Source organism: Harpegnathos saltator, unplaced genomic scaffold, assembly GCF_003227715.2.
Source record: "Harpegnathos saltator strain DR-91 unplaced genomic scaffold, Hsal_v8.6 scaffold208, whole genome shotgun sequence".
Classification (NCBI taxonomy): domain Eukaryota; kingdom Metazoa; phylum Arthropoda; class Insecta; order Hymenoptera; family Formicidae; genus Harpegnathos; species Harpegnathos saltator.
In genome coordinates, this window is record NW_020229993.1 from 400,019 (window position 1) to 426,128 (window position 26,110).

The following is a 26,110-nucleotide window of genomic DNA, read 5'->3' on the forward strand; positions in this document are numbered from 1 at the left end:
CTTCCTCTCGGCTATCTGTCGGTGCTGATTGGTCCCGATCAAACTTGCAAAGCGTCGGGGATAAAAGTCCCATATAAATAATTGCGTTTTCCACGGAAGTGCCGGCCGAGCGGCGACGCGCGCGCGAGTACGAAGACGATCCCGCGAGTATGAACGCTCGTGAAAATGGAATTAACCCGTGACTGATACAGTGTCTTTTTCCATTGGTGTCAAGTTACCAGCAGTACAGTGGAGTCAGGTGGACTCCAGTTGATTTTTGCCATTTTTAACACGTTCACTGCGCATGTTTCGGATCCGGCACGAACTTTTACGATATGTGATCCGCACTAAACGTTCTTAAACGTGGTAGTACAAAGCCGGTACTGGTTATAAACGTCGTTTGCGATGTGAGCATATAAATTAGGTCTTGAAATAAATTTGTCCGTGTTCATAGAGAATACAATTTTGTATAAAATTATACGTTAGCATGTAGCACATGTGTAATATGTAATGTGTAATGTGTAATGTGTGAGGCTGAAAAGTGGAGAGGAAGATAATTGGAAGATAGAGAAAATCAGAGTACGTTCACAATAAGGGTAGGTTTGTAAAAAACACTTTATGTATTTACCGTGAAACCGAGAAAATTGTAAAATGCTTTTTTTTCTTTTTTTTTTTTAGAACATGATTACTATCGCCTGAGTTTCATTAAAATCGAACAAATATTACACTTAAAAAATAGAAAAATCTCATTGAGAGCAGCCGAGTTTCCCGAGCGTTTCGAAATTTCGTGTTAACATTCAGAGCTCTATCGGGTAGCACCACAAAGATGCTACATGCTTATATTTCAATTATCATAGAAAAATATGCGATTTGCAAAATGTACTTAGCATAGAAATGTAGAGGGAGGATTTTTCTATCTTTTCTGTCAATCGCAACAGTTAGTTAAAGTTAGGGGAAATTTTACTACCAAAATTCCCAAAAGTTTGCGAACGCCGCCTGGTCTCTCCTTTTGAAAGTATCGGCACCGCACAACAAATATAGTTTAGGAATTATCGTAAAACTAAAACACATTAGGGTCACACTGAGACACACCTCGGAGTGTTAAACCAGTTAAGAGTTAAATAAGATGTGTTAGCCGAACGTGTTACTTACACATCATTTTCTCTCCTTCCCTCCCTCCCTCCCTCCCTCCCACTGTTCCTCACCCCTTAGCTTTTGAAGCGACGACGCGAACGTTAAGTTGAACTATGCTTTCATCTCGAGACCTATTCACAGAAGACACACCAAGTTCGAAAGAAGAAGCGCAGCAAATGCGTTCCACTCAAAGGCGACGCGAAGGCCGCGGAAATAAATTATTCCATGAATATCTCATTTGGCTCTTTTGAATCTAAACAGAGCTCCTCGTGCGTGATGTGCTTCGCCGGCTGAGATCTCGCTGATTGAGACGTTGGGAAGCTCCATCTCTTCCCTTCCCTCCAATTCTTTCCCGTTTTTTTTTCTCTTTTCGGAGCGCGTTATACCGCCGTATGTAAAGTGGGAGAAGATTACTGGAAAGGGCTTATTACCAGGCAGATGGATTTCAAAGTGCTCGTTCTTTTTAATTCTGCTTACAAATGGGAAAAGTTTGCGACTTTGGAAAATATTTGCGCCGGCCAACTTTGAATATATATTCGATGTGTATGCGCGAGCGCGCGCATATCGTATAATAATTTCGGAAGTATTTTCGAAATTATTCATCACTCCGCTTGCGGCGAATACTCAGACAGCTGCACACGTTACGACAGAGCTCGCCCTCCCATCTTCCTTACACACAATGTAAACGAAGGAAGATAATTTTTCTGATGCAGAAAGCTCTGTGCGTATTGCCCCGTCTGAATATCCGAAGAAGCGGACAATAATTCACAAGCTTTCGTGGTGTCGCGCGACAACAAAGTAGTATCGGATCCGGGCACACACAGTTCAATAGCAGCGCGTTGCCGCGCTGAACACAAGATGAAAAACGCGCTGCCGAAACGTCCCGTCATAAAAATAACGTAAAATAAGCCGCGACGTAAGAGGCAACAAGAGGACCAGCGAATATATCGCGTAACGAGAAATAGAGGGAATGGCATTTGACACTCAGATCAGACGCGCCGTTTAAACTGCGCACAGGCGAGAGAGCGCGTTTTATTGCGATCGGTGTCTTTCGAGATCTCTCGAGATATTAAAAGGATTCTTTTATCGCGACACACGATACAGAAAAATCTACGCTGTCGACGCGCTTCGACGTGATTTATCGCGACGCTTTTTAACGGCTCGCAGTTACGCGAATTTGTCGATATTTATTGAAGCCGACCGCAATCTCGATAAGTCGGAAGAGGCACTGAAGGGATAAGAAGTGAGAGCCGGAATTAAAAGATATATATAATTTTGTTCACATGGAGTGAAGGTTGCAGCAAAAATTGCAAGAAAATTTTTTGTAATCTCGGCCCATACAGGACTATGAGCGAAATTAACGTTTGTTTAAAAGTGTAATGCACGTCTGACTTTGTTTTTTATATTATACGATGTTATGATTATTTGAATTTGTTTTTTTATCGTTTACCATTCCTGTAGCAATATTGATGTACTCTAGCGTTACGACAATATACCGTAAGGAGAAATATAAATTTAACGTAATTTCTACTACATCATTTTCCCCACGAGCGTAATTCGTGCGTGACACTTTTCCTGAGCTCAACGTGCCAACACATTTTACTCAAAATCTCTATAAAACATTCAATAAGAGATTTATGCACGCATAATCATACCGCAAGATACAAAGCAACACGCTCAGGTCAAAGTACCATTTATTTTCGCCCCATTTTATCGTCCCATCACGTCCCATTACGCCCGTATCTTCAGTCTTTCTTTTGAAAGCAGATTTTTAGCAGAGCTCTGTGTCGAATCAATCGAGAATCATCGCGACGTTTACGGTTACGTTACGGTGAATAAAGAGGGAGGACGAATGGAGATATTACCGTGTGTCTTCTCGTAGTGCTTCCCCGCGAGTCTTTTACCTCACTGTCCGCAACTAAGAACACTTCTCAAGCGCACGCGGCACTAAAAACTCGCCGACTCGAAGGGCAAACGCAGTTACGTGCTGGAAAGAAAGACTGGAAGAGAGTTCGGCCTCGTACCTTTTGTTCCCGGAGCTGCGCCTCGAGTACGTCGGCGGTATGTCCAACAGCTCGCATTCTCTCGAGTCGAGTTTCCATTCGTGCCAGCCAGACCTCCACCTCGTTTCTCTTGGCCTCGTATCGCTGACTGTCCCCCAGCATCGCGTCCAGTTGCGTCTTCCTTTGCATGACCTTTGAATTTGTCTCGTCCCAGTGCTCCCTCAGCTTGGTAACTGCAACATCAACCGGACGAACACGGCACATTGAGAGCGCGTTATCGCACGTTGTATCGCCACGGAGGTCTCGCGAGGGAAGAAACGGTCAACTATCGTCAACACCTCGCGGAGATCGCGCGGGCGATTTCATTTCTTCGCTCGCCCGAGACTGCCTAACGTCTATTCCCGTCAACACCGTTGACTGAACGTTAACCCTGGCTTTCAACTCTATCCGGACGAAGACTTAAACTCAGCTTAAGGTACAATCAGCGTTGGTAAAAAAAACGGGCACAAGCTGTTCTGTTCTCCTCCTCTCTTTCTCTCTACGAGGACACGTGTCTTCTTGGGCAAAAGTCTTCGTCTGCGAAAAACGAGCTGGCGCGTAGCACGGTGATTCCACAATCCCACAAGTAAAATATTTTTGATAATGGACGAGACAGCATCTTCGCGAGAGCTGCTTCGATCCGCGCACAAGCACCTTTGCATTCTCGATGATGAAAGCGTCGAGTTATCGGGACGCGCCGGATTGTTAAGCACAGAGGAAGGCTTTAATGTCGTGAAATTTATGCAGTGTACGGACGATCAAACTCCTTGCAGTCACTCTCTCTTTCTCTCTCTCTCTCTCTCTCTCTAGCCTACTAAAGTATCGCTTAATAGGAAATCGCGAGGCAAAGACAGACAAGGGACGCGTCTGCAATCTCGACAAGTCGGCAGAGACATTGTAAAGGGGGTCAGAAGGGGCGAGACACGATATTAAAAGCGGAATTAAACATTCCGTCTGTATAATTCGTGCGTGACTTTACTTCTTCCGTGTTTGACGCAGGATCGCACAGGGGAGCCAACATTTCACTCAAAATCTCTGTAAAATATTAAGGAATACGTAGCCCACACACAGCCACGAAAGCAACACGCTCCACACGTCTCGAGATTCGATTGTACTTATTTCCTTTAGAACCCACTTTAGCGCTCCTCGCGTCCCACTTTAGCGCTCCTCGCGCATTACGTCCCAATTCTTTCCTCCGAGACTAAGAACCGAACGCGCTACGTCGAAATTCGCGCCATATGCGAGGTATCAGCTGGATACAATCCAAATTGTAATGGCGAGTTAGGGAGTGCAGCAGGCACAAAACACTGGCAGCGGTTCAACAGCCGCAGCAACAAAATTCGCAACGCGTGGACATCATGTCCGCGTACCTTTCAGAATGCACCTGATATGCGCGATGCTTCGAGACCGCGTGTCGTCAAACAGCACGGAAACTAAAATAGAAACAGTCCTGATAGAAACACATTTCACTATAGGGGAAATAACAGTGCCAGAAAAAAAAAGACTGTTAGTCCACTCTCGCGTCATGTTTTCGAGCGCGCGTGCCGTATCGAGAGAGCAATCTTTGTCTCGAACGAAACAACGCAAAGAAGAACAAAATACTGGCGGCAAGAGAAGCAAAATAATGACGGCGGCGGTGGCGATCAAAATCAAAAATTGATTTCGACTCCGGTAAAAGCGTTACTCTTGAACGGCATATCTGGTCAATTATTATAGTATTTGTATGTTTCGAATATTGATTTGGTAAAGAGGTAGCGAAAAAGCGGAAGAGCGAGAGACAGACAGACAGAGAGAGAGAGAGAGAGAGAGAGAGGAGGGAGAGAGAGGGAGAGAGACAGAGAGGAGACAGCATCAAATATCAAATAGCCTGCTGTCGCAGCGGGCAAAAACTTTTTGTAAAAAGTACCCTCTTGACGTCGTAAAATTAATTGTTGCTGCGTATGCGTGTGCGCGCGCCGACAATAATACCAACCAACGAAACATGTGGGAAATATCGTATAAAAAATACCGGCGGCGAGCTCAAATTTCAAAGTGAAACGCTGCTCCCCCCTTCATGGGCAACCCAAAATCCGAGATTTTATCGCGCCGCGACTGTAAGTTCTTCCCGGCTCTCTGGCCCCCTCCGTCTCTCTCCGTTTCCCACCCTCCGAAATTTCTCCGCGATAATTAATTCAGCGACGGGGAGCGACAGAATTTGTAACTACATTGTCGATTTATAATGCATTAATTGGATGTTCGGGAAGCGCGCGCGCGCGCGCGCGCGCGTTGCCGCTCGTTAAAGCCCGTAATACCATGATATATGCTTGAAACACACAGACTACGGTCACCCGAGGAGAAAATAAACGCTGCATCCTGCGGCCTGATATAATCCTCGACTCACGCATGGCAGCGCGCGCGCTCGCGCACGCAGCGTATTTCGGCGCTGGATACAAGGGACACGCGTGCGTGCACTCACCCTTATGTCCCGAGGCCACATTAAAGCGGCTTGCTTGAGCCGTCGCCCTCTGCTTCGAAAGCTACGCTCGGCGATACGTCTGCCCCGTATCTATTCAATATTAATGCACGCGAGCGACTGGCCGCCGCGCCGTTATCGCGTTACACCACGCGCGATTTAAATAAATAATACAATTCCCTTCTGCAAGATCGCGCAGGATTCGTCCGGTCGGCCCGTAATGGTGCGAACCTGACTGTTCGCGGACTTTGTCACACGCGGGACTTTTGTCCGGCGCGCGCGAACGCTCGCCCGCTTACCCGTCATTTCTGACGTCTAAGGAGCCGCCGCCGCCGCGAGAGAGAGAGAGAGAGAAAGAGAGAGAGAGAGAGAGAGAGAGAGAGAGAGGGAGAGAGAGAGAGAGAGAGAGAGGGGGGCGTATGAAATTCACTCTAATCCGCAGACTCCAGGCATTACCACGGAGCTTAAGTTGTTAGTCGGTATCGGGGAGAAACACGAATAGTCGTATCATAGAGAAGCAGGAGCGAAATGGCTTAAACCGCGGCCCCACTTTCAATAGCGAATCCGCCGGAGCGCATCGTCTACCGGGGTCTTCCAACAAGCCGCGTGAATTCGCTGGCTGCGGCAACCTTATTTCAAAAGCCCCTTTCCTTCGCTCCTGCCGCCCCACAGGCCGCCCCCGAGCGTTCGCCAACCGAGCCCGAGCGGAGCGCGAATAAAGCGCGCGAATTCTGTATTTACATAATTCGTTAGTTGCTCGCATACCATTAAAGCGGATCAGAAATCGGAATCGGAGCGTACGTACCGTAAACCGATTAAAGCGACGTCGCTCGCGCTCGCGACAGTGAAAACGCGTGGATGTAAACGCGCAGAAAATGTCCTCAATGAAAAGAAAAAGAGAGAAGTAGGAGGATAAGCGGAGATGGGGGAGGAAGAGGGGGAGGGGGCAGTGAAACAGGGCGAAGGGGAGGAAACAGAAACGGCGCTTCGCGGCGAGAAACGATAAACCGTAGCGGATTATGGTAAATCCGACGCGGAACCGCACCGACAATTTGCATCGCAAAGGACTCGTCGTCTTACATATTCATATATGTATATGTTGCTTACTGTATTAATAGTTTCCTACTATTCCCCAAGTTCTAACCGTTCCTGTTTAGAACATGTGCGCGCGCGCGCGCCCTGCCATCCATTATTCAAATAAATTAAATGATGCGCGCGACATACTCGTAAACTAACCGCTGCGAATGAGCGCGACGGCGACGATCATCCATTCATGAGCGAGCGTGACCGCGTGATTTTCGCGAGGGGAAGAGGTGACGGCGAATAAAGACTTCCGCGACGATGGAGCTCGTGTGTGCACAACGCGTGCACCGCCGACTCGGCGAGAGGCGCCCGACGCGTCGGCCCTGAAGAACGTCGCGCGACAGACGACGAGGGGCCGTTGTCCGCGTTCTTTCAACGACCTTCGAGGACTTATTACGAGAGCAATTCGACCCTCATCGACCCCTATGCACTTGGACTCTTCCCCCGGCGCCGGTGAGGGCGCTCTCCAGGTATACCTTTCTGCATGCTCGCCGCAAGCGCGGAGATCACTGCAGGAGGATTTAAAGGCGACACTTCCGCCGATAATCCCGTCTAATTTCATTCTAACGATCCGTTCTAACGCGAAGGTCGGAGGTAGTTTTGTCTAGTCGCCGTCGGTGTTTCGTTGTTGAAGCGCGCGGAGAAACTACTGTGATTATTATTTCCTGTGACGAGCCGGCGTTGCGCTATACGGAATATCGAGAAACTTGGCGAGATATTAATTGATATTAATTCCTTAGAAAAATTGTTCTATTAAGATTCCTGTTTGATCGCCGCGGCCATCTTCATCGGTGACGTCGGAAGCGAGAAAACTCAATGTCTAAATTCTTGCAGAATTTCACGCTGAAACGTAAAGATATGTTCACGAAGTGACACTTGCAATTAGTCGAGCAGATCTGTAATCTGAACTTTTGCTCTGACTGATCGATAAATAGTCGTGAAATTAACGTGATGAAATCATGAGAAAGGATAGGTTCGATTCAAACGGGATACGTTGCGTGTCATGTTATTTTTACGATTTTTCATTTGTTAGAGATAACGAACGATTTGAAAGCGGGAGGGAAATGTCCGCGCTATTTTACAGGTAAGTGACATCTTTGTGAATGCGTGTTTTTGCATCAAGAATTTTCAGCGCGAGTATCTTCTCGCTTCTGACGACAACAATTGAGATCTGTCTATGAATAGACGAGCAGTTCGAGGTAGTAAACACAAAAAAGCAATAGATAGCATAACGATAATATAATTTAGACGCTCGTCGGTGGAGATCGAGCGGGATACGGAGATGCACCGAATGCCACAACACCTTCGAGTCAGGCTTTCGCGTAATTATCTCACGCGATAATTGATTAAAAATGGCGGTCCGAATAGATACGCGCACATTCGAACCGCTGGCGGGCGGTCGGAGATCTCCGAGGGAAAGCGCACGAGATGTCCCTCTCAGCTGCTGGCTCAGATCACTTGGGTCATACCGCTCCCCCCTCCCCCCCCCGGGGAAAACGCACGGCGAGCCCGGTCTGCTGACCAAGAAAACATCTGAATCGGACACCGGTGACGAAGAGGAAACGCACGACGACACCGGTATTCGGAATTAAGAGAAATCAATTAATTGTGTAAGGGAACAATGCTCGACCCCGGTCACCCGATGAACATGATCTGATTAACAATGATTTGATTAACACTCACCACTCTTCTGCACAAATGGTGATGGCACGTCTCTTTCGGGCGTCCAACAGCGACTAACTGCCTACCTCTATCGCGACATTGTTTTTATAATCCGCGTCTCTTCGAAACGTAAACACATCGTTTTCCCCACCATTGACTTCACCGTGACCGTTATTGTTTTTCAACTCTCCGAATGGCCATTTGGGATTTTCATATACAATACTCACAGCTCGTACGATATGAATGGTTAGGTATTAGAAGCAAAAATAAATTCAATATTTTTATTACAATTGTGTGCTCTTCTTCAAAGGTAAACCCGAGTGTGTTATTTTGACACGTATAAGCTGAAGCTTCCTTTACGCGTATCTTGTCGTCTTAAATCACGTCGTTTAACGCGTTTAAACGTTTAAAGTGCTATCGAAATGCATCAAATGACGTGTTTCAGACGACAAAAAACGCGTGAAGAAAGCTTCAGCTTATACGTGTCAAAATAACACACTCGGGTTTGCAGTATATACACAACAACAGATCGACATTCTTTAGAAAAGGAAAAGAAAAAGGGGCGAAGAAGAAAAAGAAAAAAAAAAAACGAATATATGTCTCACACGTTCGATGAATAAATGACGAAACTTAAACGCGACGAAACTTGCACGCGAAAAAAGGTCCGGTTTTGAATTGACGTGGCAGCAAATGAGCGAACCAAAGGCTTGAAAGAAAGAAGATTTCTAATCCTCACGAAGCAAACTCGATCCTAAGATCCAAACAAGTGCCGTTTTCCTCGATGAAAACGCGTTTGATTCGCTCACTGTCGTATTCAGCTAGGCAAACCTTTCTTCCTCCATACGTAACATCATCACGATAGAAGATTTCCACGATGCGAGCTCTGAAAACGTAACTCGACCGTATCGACTGAACAACGGCAAATCCGCGGAGAGCATATAATTTCACCCTATCGATTATCAATGTGTCAATTCGCTGTTGCACTTCGGCTTTAGCCGCCTGACGACGGCAAAGCCGTATTGATTATCGTTGCGCGATCGTTTAAATTGCAATCGCACATTCGGGGGAGTGCATGTGGTTCTCTCGCGTCGAAGAACGAGGCTGTTTACACGGGCTTTAAACGGGAGCTTAATGGAATTTTAATGGTAGGGAAACGAAGAGAGAGAGAGAGAGAGAGAGAGAGAGAGAGAGAGAGACAGAGAAAGAGAGAGAGTGAGCGCACGAAATAGCATCCATCTTCTGTCCTTCCCGATACATGAATCAGACATAATGGAACAACCGGCCGAACGCTGGTCGCCACGTCCGCTAATATTGAAGGAGATTAATGCGTTCTCCCGCTTGAACAAAGGTCCTCCTCTCGCGGACATAAGGTCACGAGGAGTCGCATTCGCGCGGAAATACACGTCGACAGCGACTGACTCGGCGCTGTGAGACACGAGAGAGATTCCCCGCGTCGCGCGGAAGATGCGCGTTTCTCTCCACTGAGAGAGGGAAGGAGAGAGATGGGGAGGCGGCGCGGCGGGGAGGATTTCGAGAGAACGAGCGGTCGACGAGACTCGCTAATCGGCGATCTCGCCAATTATCGCGCTGAAATATCGGATGACTCCCGACGTCGGTGCGTCGATAAATTTCACCTTGACTCAGTTTCCGCGCGGGACGATAAATCACGGCGTATCTCGGAATGAGCGTAACGCGAGAGCGGCGTGCGAGCGCGGCGTCCGTCGCGTAGATAGGTCCGCGAGAGAGCTATCGGAAGAATAATATATGCAACTTCGTGGCACCTGCTGGAAGTTATCGGCGCGCCTGAGGCCGCCCGACGACCTCTTCGCGGCGTGGCGAAGAGAACGAGAGGGGGAGTCGTGCGATCGAAATGCTGCACTAGCTGGCATAGATTATGCGAGGCTGTCACAGGGTATACGGAAGAACCGACAGCTCGCGCGTGTTCACCGGGAAGTCACAAAGTTGCCAGGAACGCATTGTGTTCGCGGAATTATAATAATAGCTCGCGTGGCGCGACGATAGCGTCACGGAAGACTGTCTCGCGCGGCTTCAAAGTTCTCCCTCGCTTCTGCTCCCTCTGCCTCTTTCTCTCACGCACACCTTCTTCCCCGCCCCCCTCCCTCGGTCGGCTCGTTAATAAACTTGAAAGTTCTAAAATATATCCTGTACAATCGCACGGAGTGCGAATGAAACACGAGCAATTTTCGGGAAACGATTTCGCGCGAAGATTACGGTTCGTCTCGACTGGCTGCCTCCGGCGAGGCAGCGCTCTCCCTATTATTCCAGTAGAGAATTCATATGTTGTCTCTCATAACTTTCGGTACTCTTGTCGTCAGAGTTCGTTCGATTCTCGCCGGAGTCGTGTCGATACTGTAGACTGTTGCGATCGATTTCGGTAATCCATATGCTAACTTTCGGGATCCGAAATATTTACATCGGTAGACAATATTTCATGCCGCTGAGAGAGAAAGAGAAAGACAGAGAGGAAGGAGGGGAGGGTATATGAAGCGTATATCTGGGGAGAGAGTAACCCATAGAATTGTGGCGTTCGGTCGCCTTAGATCAACGTGCGTCGTTCACAATAAGATGGTAAAAGTACGGCGCAGTATTAAATTTACTGCAATATTGCAGAATTACTTCCCCGGTGGAAGTAGCGGAGAGCGAACTATCTGTTAAACTTTCCCGACAGTCTGAAAACTGCCCGTTTTCTCCTTTTCCTCTCTCTCTCTCTCTCTCTCTCTCTCTCTCTCTCTCTCTCTCTCTCTCTCTCTCTCTCTCTCTCTCTCTCTCTCTCTCTCTTTCTCCGTCTTCCTCCCTGTTTTATTACGGTAACTTTCGAATGCATCGCTATTAAATTACGATGAATAATTAAGTACGTCCGAATGATATTTTCGCGTAATAAAATGGAAACTAGATATTGAATTATAGCCATGGAAACGCAATGCGGAATGAATTATGCACGCGATCGCTTTCAACGCTGAGGCAACGCGAACTCTGTAAGTAGAAATTATCCGCCCGATATACGGTTTACCATCCGTCCGCCGCTCGAGCGAAAGATTCGTGCCGAAACGTTCTCGTGACGACAACCGCGCGCGGCATGTTGCGACGCATAATAAGGCGCGATAATTGCGCACGACTATTGTGTGTCGCGGAGAGCGCGATACGACTCGATTGTGTTCACACATGCGTGCGCCAGCCACGCGCATCGCGCTGTCGAAGATGCAAACGCCGGATGCGGACGCGAACCGTTCAACGCGGATAACTGCGACGGCAGATGCCATGCCGAATAATGCTCAACTCCGCGTAAACTTCGTTAACTTGACTTCTCCGAAGATTTCTACGGAGCCTCGCAAGTGGATTACGTTCGAACGCGGCCCGACAAAGTTAACTGAAAGTTACACGCTTTGTTCATTGTTGTTCCGCACGGTAGTTTGAAGCTCGCGGTATCTCGAACCAGGGGCAAATAAAGATAGCTGCTCGGCTAACGAAATGCAGCGAGAGGAGCACCGTCAGCGAGTTAATTTAATCCGTATCTGAATTTAATAAGCTCGACGAGCGCGCGTGCGTGCGTGGCGGCGACACTCCTCGTCGAATTGGATTTTGGAAATGAAAGTCACACGAGCAAGTGCACGCACCGCGTGGCAAGCCGGAATGCACAATTCGCCGACGTTATTGTATTAATCTGCATTTCGGCGCTGTGTTATTTTCAAAAAAGGGAGAGAGAGTAAGCTGTATAAATACGCGAGAAGAAAGTTGAACTCTAAATTACGCGAGATAAAACGATTTTCAATGAGTGACACTATTCGAAACTTCATTTGCAATACGTTACGACATGACGTCAATGAAAAGAACCTTCTTCATTTTCTTATGAAAGTTAAACAAAAATTACGAGCCAGTGAACGCTCCACGAGACTTACACACCCATGAAAGATAAAAAAAAGTCAAAACTTCCACCGTTAAAATTCAAACACGCACTGGCGAGTATTTTCAGTTTACTTCTTGCCGTCGGAAAAGTTCCAACCAAACTCTCGGGAGGGATTTTGCGGTAATGATCGAGCGAAGTCTTGCATACGTAATCGCCCGCCGCTAAAAACAGCGCAAACGCCCTCTACCCGTTCCAAAAACCTGAACGCGACGTTATAATTAAGGATATATTAGCGGGATCGCCGAAATATATATTTTAAGTCGCAAAACAATGTGCGAATTAAGTGAGAAATGTCGGAATTATGTCGAATAAATACTGAAAAGCGCACAAAATGCTTTAACCGTTTCTTCTCTCAGCGTGTCGAAATCAAATTGGAATCATACATTGGAAGTCAACGATCGATTTTGAATCGAAATATCTCGATATCGACTCGATCACTAACAATTAGTCGTCAATTATAATCTTTCTCGGTCTGTACGATATCTTCTAGTTAATAAATAACTATCGACTATAGAACGACGCGATATTGGCGAAATGTCATATAAACCTGTTGCGAAAAATGCTACGTCAATATTAATAAAAAATCTGGTCGTTGTCGAGTCGAAGTCGATTCGAAGGAGAATCATCGTCGACTCGATCAGCAATTTGCGAATCTGAGAATGTATCGTCGGAAATGCAGAGATGTAAGTTATTAATCGTGATAACTGAAATCCAATAAAACATAACGCTAAATAATTCATCGCTAAATTTCAATCATGTAATTGATAATATTAGCTTTAATCACAAGATATTACAAAGCGATTATAATCAGCGCATAGTTATTTACTTCCAATTAATATACCGGATCGCATTTAGAGACGGCCGACACAATGCCGATAACCTCACACATTCGAAATCTTCTCTCGTATCTATCATAATTTAGCCGGTTGCGGGAGAGAATTTGGAGGTTCCTCTCTCTTTTTCTTTCTCTCTTTCTCGTTCACCCATCAGCATACTGACAGATGACAACGAACCGCACTCTTCAGACGCGTCGCATGCGGACAATTTCGCGAGCGGTGATAAGGATAACGAAGGTGCAAAAAGCCCGAGCGGAAAGAATAATAAGGCTAAATAAGAAAAAAAAAAAACGTGGATAGAAGAAGGCGAAGAGAAAACCCGAGGGAAGGCGGCGAGAGAGAGGACCAAGAGGCGCGCGTGAGCGAGACGCCGGTGGCGGGAAACTTTACACGACCGAAATGGAATTTCCGATAAACTTCGGACTCGTCGGCTCGAAGTCGTCGTCGCGGCCGCCGCCGACGTCGTCGTCGTCGGTCGCGTACGAACCAACCAGCCAACCAAACCCGCTTCCATTTACCCGCGTTGTAGACACACCGTTTCTTTCCTCCGGTCGCAGTCGCGATTCGCGTCCTCGCTATGGCCGAGAGACGGAGAAGGCAAATTGAGCAAAGGAGTCGGGGAAACGGGGAGCACAGCGGGGAGAGCCCGAGGCGCGGAAAATCGCGGCCCTGAGGAATGAGAAATTGCGAGACACACGGGGCGCGGATACGTGAGACGAGTGCAAAGCGGCCGAGCATTGCCGAGCCTTTCGCGCACGCGAGAGATTTCGCTCGCGGACCACTCTCTAAAGAGTCCGCACCACATTTGCTCGCTCGCCTACGTATCCCGGCGCACTTCACCTTGCACCCCTCGGGGGAACGATGCGCGAACGTCTTTATATCGTATAGCGCGGGGAGAAAATCGACCGACGCAATGCGCACGGCAGACGGTTCTTTATTTGCGCGCGCGCGCGCGCGAAAGGGGAGAATCGCGGCCCGGCAGAGGTTCGTCTTTTGTGCGAACGAACGTCTTCGTCTTTCCCTGCCCCCGACAAGTCCGCAAGTCGACGGAGAATCCGGCTGAATTTCACGCCGGTACCAAATTGATATTATACGAAATTCAACGAGCGGTTTAGCACTTCTAACATTTCGTCACGATATTCGGAAGATATTAGGTGGATATCGACGACCAAGTCGTGATTCAGCTTGTATCATGCTTAAGTCGAATCGATACGTCGTATATTGACTCAGTTTGGATATAATGCCAATTAGATACCGAACAAATCCTTAATAATCGACTGACAATTGTGCGATATTTTTAGATATCAGATCGATATCTAGATATGGACTATACATCGACACGCTATCGACAAAATGTCGTGCGAATCTGTCGTTAATGTAAGGTCGATGTCGATAAAAAAATCGACTTTTTCTCAGATCAGACAGTCTCCGAAAAATCATCGTCGATATCTATTTGATCATCGACTGATGATTCTGGCTCTCTCTCTCTCTCTCTCTCTCTCTCTCTCTCTCTTTCCATATCCTTTGCGTATCTTCCTTCGTAGTCGCTTTCGTACGGACGCTCCTGGGAGACGATCCTATCGCGAAAGTTACGGACGCGTGTTCAAGCTCTTGCTGGCGAGAGAAATAAACGGGAGACGTCGCGCGAGGATATTCTCTCATGCGTGAGAAAACTGCAAAGCGATACATTTCCGTGAGATTTCTTTCGTTATGTCGCTGCTCATAAAACGCGCATTTTTATTTCCTTCGCTGTACGTCCCGGGATACAGATAATAAAGTCGTTCGTCCTCTTCCTCCTAGTCGCCCATCGCTGCCGCACGTTCGTAGGAAACTGGAATTGAGACGCGCGCGATCCTCTTTCTCTCTTTCAATGAAAAATACGCGTAAACCAATCGCGACGCGAGACTCGTCTTTCCATCTCCTCTCTTTAGCATCCCTTATATTTATATTAATCCTTCTGTGCGATGCACCACTACATTTCCGTGCGCTTTCATTCGCTGTATATATGCTTTATGTAAAAAGAAAAATAAGTAAAAATCTTACTCCAATGACGACTCCTCTCGGCATTTAAGAAATGAAGACATACCTTTGAATCAATCGCGATACGAAAAATACGTTCTTCCACCTCTTTAGTAGAGCCATCTTTCTACAATAATCTTTCCATGCCATGTATTACTGCATTCTTGTATGCTTTCATTCGTTATGTATATACTTAATAGAAAAAAAGTGGTTGTATAAATTCTGTTTTAATGACAGCTTCTTTTTCATTCATTAAAGTGAAATTTTCATTTATTCAAATGAAAAATATCAGTGAAGCGAGTGCGACCCGAAATGCGTCTTTTCACCCTTTTACCAGCAAGCCCTTTATTATGTTAATTTTTCTAAGCAATGCATCACTGCATTCCTTTGTGCTCTTATTCTCCGTATATATGTCGTCTCTCTTTTCAAGAGGGAAAAGAGTAATTAACAATTCCATTTCATTGGCGGCGCAATTAGTATCCCAGATTCCTTTTGTTTTCATTTTTTTCTTCTCTTTCGAAAGTCTTCGTGCTCGCACACGTTCTACCCGCTTGTACTTCAGCGAGATCGGCTTAAATTTCCACTCGTCTCGCTTACCACGTATTACCGAAAAGCTCACTCTACTTCTAAAACTTTTGAGCGCTTACCATTAAAACTCCACTCTCTGTCCGCCCCGTATGATTTTTTCCCCGCGAAATGCAATAATGGGAGGACCGTGCGACTTTACAGAATAAATGGCGTATAATAATGCGACGTCTCGACGGAATAGAAGTTAGCCGTACGCGTGTCTGCGTGGTCGTGCAGCTTTGGACACACGTATATACACATCAGAAACTTTCGCAATATTCCTCGTGAAATTTCATATATATGTATATATATATATATATATAATATCGAGTTTATATATTCATACACGTACAAACACACACACACACACACACACACACAAGCATATACCGAAACAATTCATACATGGTTCATTACTAGAGTTTAAATTCGTTGCGAACATTCTGTTAAACACAAAAGATACAACGGCAGACACAGAAGGGAAAATCGCTTGTAAAAATAGAAGGGAGAAAGAGAAGAGAGAAAGAATCAAATATAATTAGAAAAATCTCGGGACGAACCGCGAAGAGAGAAGCATCCGAATGAAAAGCGTCACCGCCGAGTCACTCTCGTGACGGAGTCACCGTCGACGCGCGTTTTAGCAGCTGCACCAATCGTTAATACATTCTGCCACGGTTAAATTACTTCCGCGAATATGCTGGAACTGGTGCGCTTTTTCGTAATAAGCTGTCTTCCGCAAGCTCGCGCGCGCTCCTTATTACGGGAATAACTCATTGGGGACGTCCAAACCGTTGCGACGATATTTCAATCTTTTTACTCGGCGCATTCAATTAACCCGGATATAAATTTCCGCGCAACACACCGTGTATACGTCCGGAGGCACTACCGACTCTCTTAACTTGGCCCCTTAATAAAATGCCCGGTTATTCTTTAATAATAGTAAATCACTCGTCTCTCACGACGCTAATGTTCCGACAAAGTGGAAAGCGCGCACGTACAGTGGTGTGCTTATCTTTCTCCTCACTCTTATTCTTTTTTTTTTGTTCCTTCTCTTTTTCCTCACGGAAGTGATTGATCGATACGCCGCCACCGGCGCCGCGCCACTCGCCGAAATTGCCGTGCAATTGCTGCAAATTGTTTGCAAATTGGGCTCTATTATCGTCCGCGAATTAGAACGGGATAACGACAGCGAGTCGCAGCGAGTGGATGCAGACTGCTCCCGACAGAAAAGGAAAAATGAGAAAGAAAAAGCGAAAACGGAAACAAGGACGCAACTAGAGGAAATTGTCGATATCCGATTAACGACATTACATTCGCTCCTCGTCAATCTCCTCCTTGAAATAACACGCACTGGCCGAATTGCCAAGCAAGCCGTCGTGATATATATCCTTCGTTGTTATTTCGCGACGACCGAGCGTACACAGAGGCAGGATATACAAATATTGGGGGCAAGGAAAAAAATGCGTCATTCCGCTGGGCGTGTAACAATAAAATTCTCCGATATAGGCGGCGTGTTCGCGCGCCGGTCGCGCGGAAATCGCACTATCGGATCGCATTCCGCGTTACTTCAGCGCCATTCTCTCCCCCCTCTCCCTGCGCCCCACGTTATAAAAATCCCGTAAGAACCTCGTTATTTCCTCGACATGGCGCGCGAGAGTGAATCTCGGGCGGGAAACGCATTATTCGTATTCCGCACACGCTCGAGCCGCGGAAGCCAACGGGAGACCCGGCCAAAATCCCACAAAATCCGACGATCGGGACTTCATTAATTTTCAAAGAACACTCAGCATCCCGAGGATGCCTTCGCTCACGGTTCGCTCGCGTAAGCGAGAGACGCACGCGAGGTAGCAGCATCCCTTCGGCCACGATACGTCATGCATTATCGAGCGCCGGAGGGAGCTCGATATCGGCGTCTCCCCCTCTCTCTCTTTCTTTCTCGATTTTTCCCGACACTTCTTCTGCTTCTTCTGCTTCTCCTCCTCCTCCTCCCCCTCCTACGAGCGCTTCGTGTAAAGAGTTTACACTACAGCGTGTCGAGACGGCATTAAATCGATCTCCAGTGGACGTCGAGTCGAACTGCATCGCGACGCGCAGAGAGATCTGCCGTTCAAACAGAATGTCAACGGATTACGCATAAAATCAGACTCAGGCGACTCTCGCGCCCCGAAAACCCACCCCCGTGGCCGCTCGCTGGATAGCTGGCTAGCAGCGTCCGCTAACCCTGGGAACTTTCAGTTGGTTTTAATGCGATTAAGCCGCGAAAGGGGCACGAGGTAAATCAAGTCTCGCAGCTCTCTCTCTTTCTTTCTTTTTCTCCCTTTCTACCTCCCTCTTTTTCTCTCATCTTCCCCCTCCTCTTCCTCCCCCCCTCTCTCTCTCTCTCTCTCTCTCCGAGCATCCGAGACACAGCGGCTCTGAAGAAAGGCTGGAATATGTAATTCCCGGCTTTTCGCAAAAGGCCAACGTGCTGTCGCAGACTCGCGGAAATTAAGATCAAAGGAGAGTCGCGACGAGATATTTTTCAGGATATTCCGCAGGTAGCCCCGGATCACACGAATTTGAAGACTAATAATCAAGCGGGTTGTTTTTACAACTATTCACCTCTTGGTCTCTCTCTCTCTCTCTCTCTCTTCCCCTCTTGCTCCGCTGTCCGAGTTATACCGAAGAAAAAAAAAAAAAAAAACACGTTTACAAGGATGTCGCCGGAAACAAGAGCGAGCATTAGGAGCGGCGGTTAATTACGCGCTTGTATAGCCTGCTGGTCTGAAGCCGCCTCCCCTGTCTCTCCCCCCTTCTCTAACGCCGTCGTCGTCTTTCGTCCGCCGTTGTCCAACAGCACGGCGCGAGCACTCTGTTTCGCGACTCTCTAACTGCGAAAGTTCGACCGGGGGTTGATGTTGCAAAGAGTTTAAAACTAATTAAAGCCGCGTCATCCGGCTTTATGAAGAATCTTGTTTCGCCGCGTGACTGCGCGAAAAACTTCTTAATTTCGATGCAGTATCAGCGACGTATCGCCGGCCATATTTAATCCACGCTGAAAGCGCGCTTGGATAAATTTGATTTAAGGCGGGGAACGGGGAAGTTATCGATCATCAACGTACTGCGCCCGGGGCGCGCCTCGTACGTAGGGATATAACGAGTGCGCGACGAGCACGAGGTGCACCTTCAATCGAAAGAATTTTTAATTAAGCGCTTAGACACTCTGCGCCGTTTCGCACCGGGGCAAATATATAATATTTCTCCGACCTGCGCGCGCACGTCTCTCTAGACGGCGGAATTTTCAATTAAGGCGGAACATCGTTAGAAATAATATTCCAGCCAGAAATCAGGATTGGATCGAAACGATGTCCCCCGTTAATTAAATCCCAACAGCGACGAGCCCTACGTAGGCGAATTAAAAGAAATTTATCACATCGTCATTGCGGAAAATACGCTCGTTCACACACACACACACACATACACACACACACACACATATGTACGCACATATAACTTAGAGCCTCGAAAGGTTGATTAGAAAACGGTACCACCAAGAGAAAAGAGCGTCGTTTCCGATCGGAAAATATTCGTCCCCGTACGTCGGGGTGTCTGAAGGAACGAACGAACGAACGAACGAACGAACGAACGAACCAACGAAGACGCGACCCAAAGTCGGTTATTGCCGAAAAGCGGTGCTCTTTCCGGCCTTGATCCGCCGTTAAGTCTGCTCATATATCCCCCGGCGAGCATATCGACATGGACATGTAAAGTGAACCGTGTGATTTTCGGTTTCGAGCCGCAGTCGCAAGGCGCGCCGACCGTGAACGATATTCACCGACGTGATGTCTCCTACGAATTTCTCTCTCTCTCTCTCTCTCTTCCTCCCGCCCCCCCTCTCTCTCTCTCTCTCTCTCTTTCACCCTTTCGTTCTCTGATCGCGGGTGAAACGGGACGAGGCGAATGGGCGACACGGGTATCGAGCATCGAAATTGGCTGGCCTGCGGAATGGTTAGCTACCAGCTAAAGGGTGGGATAGAGACCGAGGGGATGGCGGGGCGAGCGAAAGAGGAGAGTATGCGGAAAGAGATAGAGATAGAGAGAAAGAGCGAGAGCGAGAGAGAGAGAGAGAGAGAGAAAGAGAGAGAGAGGGAGAGAGAGAGAGAGAGAGAAGCGAGAGGGATAAAGCGAAGAGACGGGCGTGCGGGCGACAAAAACGCCGGATAAAGGGTAGCCAAGGGAGGAAAACGATGTTTCACAATCGCGTGCTCAGCCGGGAGATAATTTTCGCATGTCGAGCGGCGGTACCGCGGAACCGCCGCTGCTTCGATACCTATTGCAATGCAGAGATTGCACATTGTGCAGTTTGTCTTCTTTATTGGCCGCGACATAGCGATGCATGCGCGCCGCGCACGCGTTGCACGCAATTTCGCCAGGCGGCTCTAATGAGAGCGGCGGTATCCGCTCCTAATTTGGGATACGCGAATATCGCCCGCTGCATAGGCTGGTTAGAAGGAGGGAGCGGGGAAGTGAGCGAAATACTATTGAATCGAATGATATCGGAGAAACCATTAAACGTAGTAAGTAGTATTGGCGCATGTGACATGCCGCCGAAATGCCGGGGATATATCGACGAATAACGGATATTATCATGCCACCGTAAACGCGCGCTTAATTGAGTAATTTAATCGACTAATTCGGCAGCGAGCGCGCCGACGATTCGATAATTCTCTCATTTTTGCCGACACAATCGGTGAATTGATATTATATATATATATATATATGTATATATGTATGTATGTATGTACGTATGTGTGTGTGTGTGTATGTGTGTGTGTGTGTGTGTGTGTGTGTGTGTGTGTGTGTGGTGTGTGTGTGTGTGTGTGTGTGTGTGTGTGTGTGTATGCTATGCACGGTTTGAGAAACCGCAGGAACCCGCGTCACCGCGAGCCGCTCTACTCCGCAAACACGGAACACGCTAATCGAGTAATCGAACTTGGGACGTTATTAAGGAAGACGTTATTCTCCGCTGTCCGCTCGACCGTTCGGCGTAATCACCGTGCACAGTCGTCGCACATGGCCGCGAACGCGCGCAGTAACAACGGAATTCTCCTCCCTGCGATTTCCGTCCCGCGGCGAGGTATTCGCCGTCGCGGCACATTGATACAATTTACGGAATACCCGTGATACGGCTTTCCATATTTCGCGATTATTTCAACTCTCCCACGACAAAGCTCGCGCTTTACGGGGGAAATGCGAGTTACGCCCGAGATCTCACATCCTATCTTCTCTGTGTGTGTGTGTGTGTGTGTGTGTGTGTGTGTGTGTGTGTGTATGTGTGTGTGCGAGCGAACGGAAATCGCAGTTCGATTTTACAAAAAAGGGAGAGAGAGAGAGAGAGAGAGAGAGAGAAATAAGAGAAAGAAAGATACAGTGTACCGTCACCTCGGCTACACATTCGTCGCGATATAAAGCTTCGCGAATGAAAATGTGGATAACAAGTAGTTTCCATGTGGACGCGGCGTAAGATTATTTTCTCTTACTGCTCGCTCACTTAGCGAACGAAATATCCCGTCTTTTCCCGTATGCAACGAGCCCGCGCGCTTGCAAAGAAAGCGGATCAAAGAGTCTCTAACTATACTCATTTTCATAATATGAAAATAACAAAAACGTCCAGTGTCAACTGTACTTAACGTACGTGTTGAGAGCATGAGAGAAAGGCAGCCTTTCACATCTATGTCCTGCGAAGATGTGCGAAAAAAATGTTACAATATATAAAAACCAAGTGATAATTCGTAAAACTGCTAGTATTAGCAGTTTAATGGAGGAAGAGACATGTCTTGAGAAAAGATATTCACCGAAAATAGAGCGTGTTTTTCGAAGTGGATACAAATGGCGCATAAGATGTTCCAAAATTAGTGACTCAAAAGTTGAGCCAAAAGTGATTCAATTTTAGATGTCTCAAAAGAAAAATAATCTCACTGATCGTCGGAGTGCTAATTGTGCAATACCTTCCCGATTTATGGAAAGATTTTATTTATTTAAAATATCAATTGTTAATATTTTTAATAAATAAAATTTTTCTAGATAGATAGAAATAATTAATCTATAAACAGATAGAATTAATTGTGCAAAGATAAAATTTGTTTAAAAATTTATGGTTTATATTTAAATCCGTGTTTGTAATGTTTATATTATTCAAAATTTAAAATTTATGTTTATTTGTTTAATTTGTGAAAATTTTATTTAAAATATATCATATAACTCCCTTTCAGAAATAACTAAAGAAGAGACCATTTAATGACGCGGCAATTTGGACCTGTTCTTTTCGTTAACAATTTAGTTTGGAAGAAGTTGAAGAATAATTGCTCAGATCCAGCAAATAGACATTAGACTAATATCAACTTCCAAGATATCGGCGAGTAACTGTTAGAATTGTCCGCTATCAACAGTGCGCTTGTAATACTAATGTTGTAACATTTACATTTGACTTTTAATCTAATTCGAAACTTGTTCTTATTTTTACAAGAGGAGTTTCCACCGAGATGTTTCCACCGTAATATAAGGGAGAAACTTTGGTGGTGTAAGTAATGAAAATTAAAGAGCACAGACACGAGTACGCGAATGTCGCAGTTAGCAAGTGGTTCTATTATCTGCTTAGACAGGAAAAATGTTTGCTGTAGCGGAAATGGTCGATTTCGGATAGGAAAACGAGAGGAGAATGACTGAAAAAGCGAGCAGAACGGTAGAGAGAAAGATCAGATCACCATTTTAATTGGCTCTCTTCACCCAGCCCGACCCTATGGTTCTTCTAAAACTGCATTTGCACGGAGAGCGGATACTTTCTATGCAAATCGATGCGATGTTAAGTAGCTTCTTTGCCTCTCGCCTATTCCACCCTTGTCCCTCGCTTCCTCAACCCTTCTTACCATCGCGCACGTTCTCTCACTCTGTTCTCTGCCCCTCTCTCCCCCGTTCAGGTTAGGCGACTTAACATTGGAAACCACCGCGGAAAAATGGGCATTTAATCCTAAAATTAGCGAATGGGAGTTGTTTTTTCAGCGCGGTAGAATAATGCAGCGTCATATTGCGTGGCTGAAATTAAAGCGGTTGCAACCTCGTTCCAATTTTAGGAAATTAATTCGCGAACGCTTCTGCTTCGCAAAACATCATGCATACGTATGTGTAAATTAAATATAACAGAGTTACACCGCGCAGGAAGAAAAAATATATCTCATCTGCAAGCGAGATTTTGATTTGCCCGCGGGCCATATTGGTTTGGAACAATGCTACATATGTGTACGTGTGTGTGTAACTTTTATCATTCGAAAATACCCCGCGGCATCGGAAAAAGCGCGGTCTCTCGAATTTCTTGCTAATGACGAGCGAACGTTTACGGAACACGTCGTGCGGTCAGCCAGTCACGTCGCGCTCCTCGTCTCCCGAAGATACATAATTCGCCCTCGGCGCAATGTATACTGATAAACCGCCGTTTCTCTCCCTCGTCCCTCTCCATCCCCGCGGCTGATGGAGAGAACCCCTCTAGTTAAATATTATTGCTTCATGTTCGACATCGCGGCTGACCTGCCGTACACGTGGCGGTCCCATCGGCTTTATCGTAATTTATCCGAACTTTCCACCCTTTTCTTCCCTCAGACAGACGGCCCGCACGTGACAAGAAAACAGCAAGCGGCTTACGTACACGGACGGGGTTGCGCATACCCGTCCAAGAGGTGACCGGTGCGCGGTGAATAACCTTTTGTCCCTCTCAAGGAAAGTCATGCGATTTTTCTCCGCCGCTCCGGCCGTCGCTAACGAGGCCCCAATTTCCACGGGCATGTCTGTCGGGATTACGTTCATCCCCGTGACCGAATGTCGGAATTTTCCCGATGAAACCCTCGCCGTTCGGCCGCGGAAAATTCTCTATCATACGCGGAGGGGGCGCGACGACAACGACGACGACGACGACGACGAGAATACGGTTACAGTGGTCCCGATATCTCCGCAAGTTTGGAGATAAGTCTGGCGCCGACATTTTCCGAAGGGTAGTACGACACTTTTATCGAACCCGCGTTTACGGGAGCGCCCGCGAGCGCTACGGGCGCGAGCGCGTCTTCCGCTTTCGCATTTTGACGCTTTCCACCGGCCGATAATGGCCATAACGGCTACAAAAGGCAACGCCATTCCAATAATAAAACGCATTCGAATAATGAATATCGATTATCCGGCGGCTCTCATCAATCACTGCCCTACATTAGAGAGGATCGCTAAGAGAAAAGGAGAGCGAGCGAGCGAGAGAGAGAGAGAGAGAGAGAGAGAGAGAGAGAAGAGGCCGCGAGGTATAATTTTAACTGCGAGTACGCCCTCCTGACGTTATATATCCGGAGCACGGCGGGAGGAAGCTGGCGGAAGGTTCTAGCTAGCGCGGGCGCTTGAGAGGGCATTAAAAGGGCAAAGAATAATCCGGGTGCACACAAATGTTTTTTTGCCATGATATTTGCCCTGTCGTTACTACGTCCGACAGTGATAAACTCGATCCACTGAGAAAGCAAAGGCACCCGACGCCCCGGCCCGGCTTTACACGCGACCGTAACTGCGAGTTATGACATTCGCGCGACTCTCCCCCACGATGCAACACGCGGACACGCACCACTCTCTCTACTCCCTCTCTCTCTCTCTCTCTCTCTCTCTCTCTCTCTCTCTCTCTCTCCCCCTCTCTTTCTCTCTCTCCTTTTCTCCCTCTCCTTCTCCGCCCTCCCACGCTTTTACTCTCTCTCTCCCTCTCCCTCTCTCTCTCTCTCTCTCTCTCTCTCTCTCTCTCTCTCTCTCTCTGTCTCTCTGCCACTCTAGCGCACCTCATTCAACCCTTGGGCCAGCCGGCGTAAAACGCTGTCGCGGCACCTATCCCAACAACAAAATGGACGCATACGAGAACGTCATTCATCCTGAAAGTCGTTCTTCCAGGAACGCCGTCTGTAACGCAAATGCTCGTCGTATTGAGCTTCGTGCATCGGATAACGGGAAATGCGACAAAATGTAAAACGGGTAACGATACGCTACCGCGTTTGTACCTCAAAGAGGACAGTACTGCCTCGCGTCTAAAGTTCGTTGTTATCCGTGAGTAATCTTTATAAAAGAAATAATGGACTATCGAGAGTCGGGATGAAAGGGATATCGAATAAACCTTAAGTAAATTTTTCCTTGAATCGCCCTGCGAAACGACGGTGAGTAAATATTCGCAGCGTCAACGGACAACAGATTGTACGGTGTTATGCAGCCGGGATTTTTCCGTCGGTACTCCAATTCCGACGGAATTTGCAGAGTACTCGGAGTGGATTACCGCATACCTGTTCTTTTTTTACTCATTCATCCGTGGGATCCTTTAATTAAGTGCAAGGCGCGTATTTATATCGACTCGGCTGTGATCGTAAAACAGGTCCCCCCGGGGGTCGAAAGGAAAGCACGCGCGAGGAAAAGAGAAAGAAAAACACATCAGAAGGGAAAGAGAACCCGTCATTGAAAAGATTTAATTTCACGGGATGGAGGCGCAATCACGCGGGAAGCTGCAAGATTAATAGTTTTAATACCAGTCGCGTAATAATGGCCCTCTTTGTAAATGCGCCGACTAGCGCCGTTTCGTTATGTAAGTTACAAATCACCGTCGGCAGTTCGTTCGTATTGCATGTTACGAATTCTCTCACCCAGATAACGCAAACTTTCTCATTATATCCAGCGTAACAGAATATTATCTCACGGTATCTCTCTGGTATTTCGACAATTTTGCCTGGTTGCTAGAGAGAGGGAGAGAGAGAGAGAGAGACAGAGAGACAGAGAGAGAGAGAGAGAAAAAAGCAGAGATAGGAGAAGAAAAAAGATAAGAAAGAGAAATAGCAATTTCCGTAATTAATTTGAAATGAGCTGTGAAAAATTATTACGCGAGGTGGATAACATATGGGTGTCTATCACACCTTCGGAAAATCCCGTCGACGTTGTGAGACGGTTTCGCGGCGCAAGCATCTCGTCCTTGAAATCTTGAGGAAACGCACATATCGCGAACCGTACATAGCCGCGAATTGTATTTAAAGCATGGCGCGACTCGTGTGTGTCTGCAATTCCCTTTGACGGCCGACAACTCTCGGTTATATTCGAGTAATACATAGTGAAGTTGTGTTGTAAAGCCACGGGTCGCCGGATCAAAGGGCAGCATAGGGTTCCCTACGAGGTTTTGGAGGGTCCGGGGAAATTCGTAAATGAAGGTTGCCTGGTACAGACATGCTTGCGGCAAGATCAATCGCTCGCAGTCACTCTAATCGAAGCGGGGACACGCGTATGGTAGAATTAATCGTCCTGCCATCACCTCCAGCACTTTTCGAGCCGGTGAAAAAACGCGTGGCGAAACGCTGCGCGGTTTACGAACGTGGTTCGATGAAAAATT

General features: G+C 47.0%; 1 protein-coding gene across 8 annotated transcripts in view; it reads right to left on the minus strand.

Moving 5' to 3' along the window:
* Positions 1 to 26,110, minus strand: part of LOC105192226 (dystrophin) — a 588,349-nt gene that overhangs the window by 368,453 nt on the left and 193,786 nt on the right. For all 8 annotated transcript variants that reach the window (XM_025298139.1, XM_025298137.1, XM_025298140.1 and 5 more), the window contains one exon: positions 3,138 to 3,349. In XM_025298139.1, coding sequence (XP_025153924.1) covers positions 3,138 to 3,349 — 212 coding nt within the window. The remainder of the gene's footprint in view (positions 1 to 3,137; positions 3,350 to 26,110) is intronic.